The 2577-nt window shown below is 40.1% G+C and overlaps 1 protein-coding gene across 1 annotated transcript in view; it reads left to right on the top strand.

The window, feature by feature from the left end:
* The window catches only part of LOC140995925 (ubiquitin-conjugating enzyme E2 L3), a 52144-nt gene extending 49797 nt beyond the window's left edge, over positions 1 to 2347 (top strand). The window contains exon 4 of the mRNA XM_073466090.1: positions 798 to 2347. Within this exon, the coding sequence (XP_073322191.1) occupies positions 798 to 952 (155 nt within the window). The 3' untranslated portion in view covers positions 953 to 2347. The remainder of the gene's footprint in view (positions 1 to 797) is intronic.
* The last annotated feature ends 230 nt before the right edge of the window (positions 2348 to 2577 follow it).

Genomic DNA, 2577 nt, shown 5'->3' with positions numbered 1-2577 from the left:
CAGTATTTGTATGTATGGCTGGTTTCTTGTACCTTTTGTAATAAATGGCAAAACATGAAAGGCTTTTTGTGTTGACAATAACTGAAATGAATAATTCCAACCTGCTGGAAAGGGTTTTGTGCCAGCTTTATTCAAATGTTGGTTACAATGGTTTTTTGGTATGCCTGCTTACACAGACCTGTTAATAACGCCAGTAGAATGAGCTGTTCTCAGAATTTAGTGTCATTGTATAACTCAAAGGTTTTTTTTGCACTTGCGTAACATAAGAATGCAACAGTACAACTGAGGAATGGTTAATATATAAAGATAAATAAATACATATATAGTAGTAATTACAATGATGAGCATAAAATGAATGACATGTATAATATATAAAATGATTAACAAAAAGGGTTTGAACTAAACATTGAGAAGGGGTGAAATACTGCCCCCTATATGTTTGGAGCAGGTGGTCGCAAACTACAAATTGCTCCTTTAAAACCAAAATTAAGAAACTTCAAGGAAACCAGTGCCGATGCATTTCCTTAAGATACAGCTATGTATTTGGTATGAAGTCTGATTTTGATCGTATAGGAGGCAAAAATTACAGAATCACATAGGATTAACTAGGCTTATTGCACAAAACCACTGGTGTGGTCCTGTAATTAACTCAAACTTTTTAATTGTGTTACTGCTAGTTTTGCACCAGCTGCTGCTCTTTCTGCAAGCACATACCACTGTAAAACTAGAGGTCATAGTCTTGTTAGGAACAGCGTTGTCCATATTTAACTTGATTTCTCTGGCTGTGTGTCTTACAGTAATTCAGTCCCTCATTGCGTTGGTGAACGACCCCCAGCCGGAGCATCCCTTGAGGGCTGACCTAGCAGAAGAATACTCAAAAGACCGTAAAAAATTCTTGAAGAACGCTGAAGAGTTTACAAAGAAACATGGCGAAAAAAGGCCAATGGACTGATCACTCAACAAGCGTATAGCCCTCTCTCTGTCTCTTTCTCCCCCTCTCCTCCTATCTCACATACCCGATCAAATACAGAACTTCCTCTTGCCTCACTGCCCTCCCCACATCTCTCCTCCCTTCTCCCCCACACCAGTCCTCCCTGCAGCCCAGGAGCCACCAAGCTGAAGCCAGGCAGAAGGCTCAAGCAGCCTTAGTCTCCCTCCCCTTCCAGGACTCTCTGTGGATCAGACAGCTTCCTCCCCCTCTTCTTCCTCTTTCCCCTCAGCCATGAATCCCCAGACCATTTCCAACTTTTTACTATTTTCTTAATGTGAAAAATGGAAAAGGAAATACTATGGAAAACACATAAATAGTTTGATGGAAACACTCAGAGTAATGTTTTAATTTTCTGTTGGCTTTTCCTCTACATAAACAACTCTTGTGTTAAACAGATCTCACTTAGTTATGTTTTTTCCTGAAGTATTTTATTTTTTACAGAGCAAGGAAACTGGTTGATTAGGTTTTTTTCCTTTTGCCCCATCATCAATAATCTTTTAAGCTAAAACAAATGTGATAGAAGAGAAGCTACAGGTAGGACCTGGAGGTTTGTGCTGAGTGATATGTCTTCCTCTCTTACCTCCACTGCTTCTAGACTCGCACTGTACACTGTCCTCTCAAATCTCCTTCCCCAATTCCCCCCTAGTTTGTAACCAGATTGTAACTGACTCAGTTAAAACAATGTTATTGCTGCATATGCTATAGACCATTCTTGAGTATTAAAATAAAAATAATTGGTTTCCAACACGTAGTTATCAGCAGCCCCCCAAAACAAATTGAACAGCAGCCCCCACATTTTCTCAGTAGTTATTTTGTTGGGTTTTTGACAGACACATGAGTTGTCATCTCAGACCATGCTGTTAAAACAGTTTCCTGCATGACATATGGCTATTTTGATTTTCTTTTCCTTAATGATAATTTGGTTTCTCCACTTAAAATTTGTATTGATTGGGACTTGATATAGAAAATTGGTAATGTGGGAAGAACTTGTTTGGTTAATTTGAATCCTACAGGCATGTTTCCTGCAAGCCAGTATAACCACCAATCAGACTAGAAACGGATCATCCCACAGAGACATATCCCAGCAGCAGATCAACTGTCAGCTACCCAACTGAAAGGGACCCAATTGTCGGGAGGGAGGAGGGAGAAGCTGGAGAAGGATGCACTCAGATGGAATGAAGCTCAGCTCCTTGAGGCAGTCCTACAAATAAGCACCTTGAAGGCAGCTGGGGGAGGGCTGGCTGTCCAGGGATGTGTCAGGACATGGAAAGGGACTGCAGTGGCCAAATAAACCACCATGTAACAACTGTTTGATCTGGTCCCAATATTGTTTCATAATAAAGATGGCTAACCGTTTGGCTTCACTGTCTGGTGGTCAATTGGATGTTACATGCACCTGGCTTTTGAAGCAAAACCAGTCTCAGCTATCAGCATGTTCTGAAAAACAATTTGGTACAAATCAAGTAGATGTGAACTTTAGTGCAATTTTACTAACAAATATTACAAGTCCACATAACCATGTCATAACTATACAGTTGGTCCATAGGTTGATAGCAACTTACACTTACATTTTTTATTCTGGAGCT

Source organism: Pagrus major, chromosome 5 (assembly GCF_040436345.1).
Source record: "Pagrus major chromosome 5, Pma_NU_1.0".
NCBI lineage: Eukaryota > Metazoa > Chordata > Actinopteri > Spariformes > Sparidae > Pagrus > Pagrus major.
This window is presented reverse-complemented; position numbering and strand designations above follow the sequence as displayed.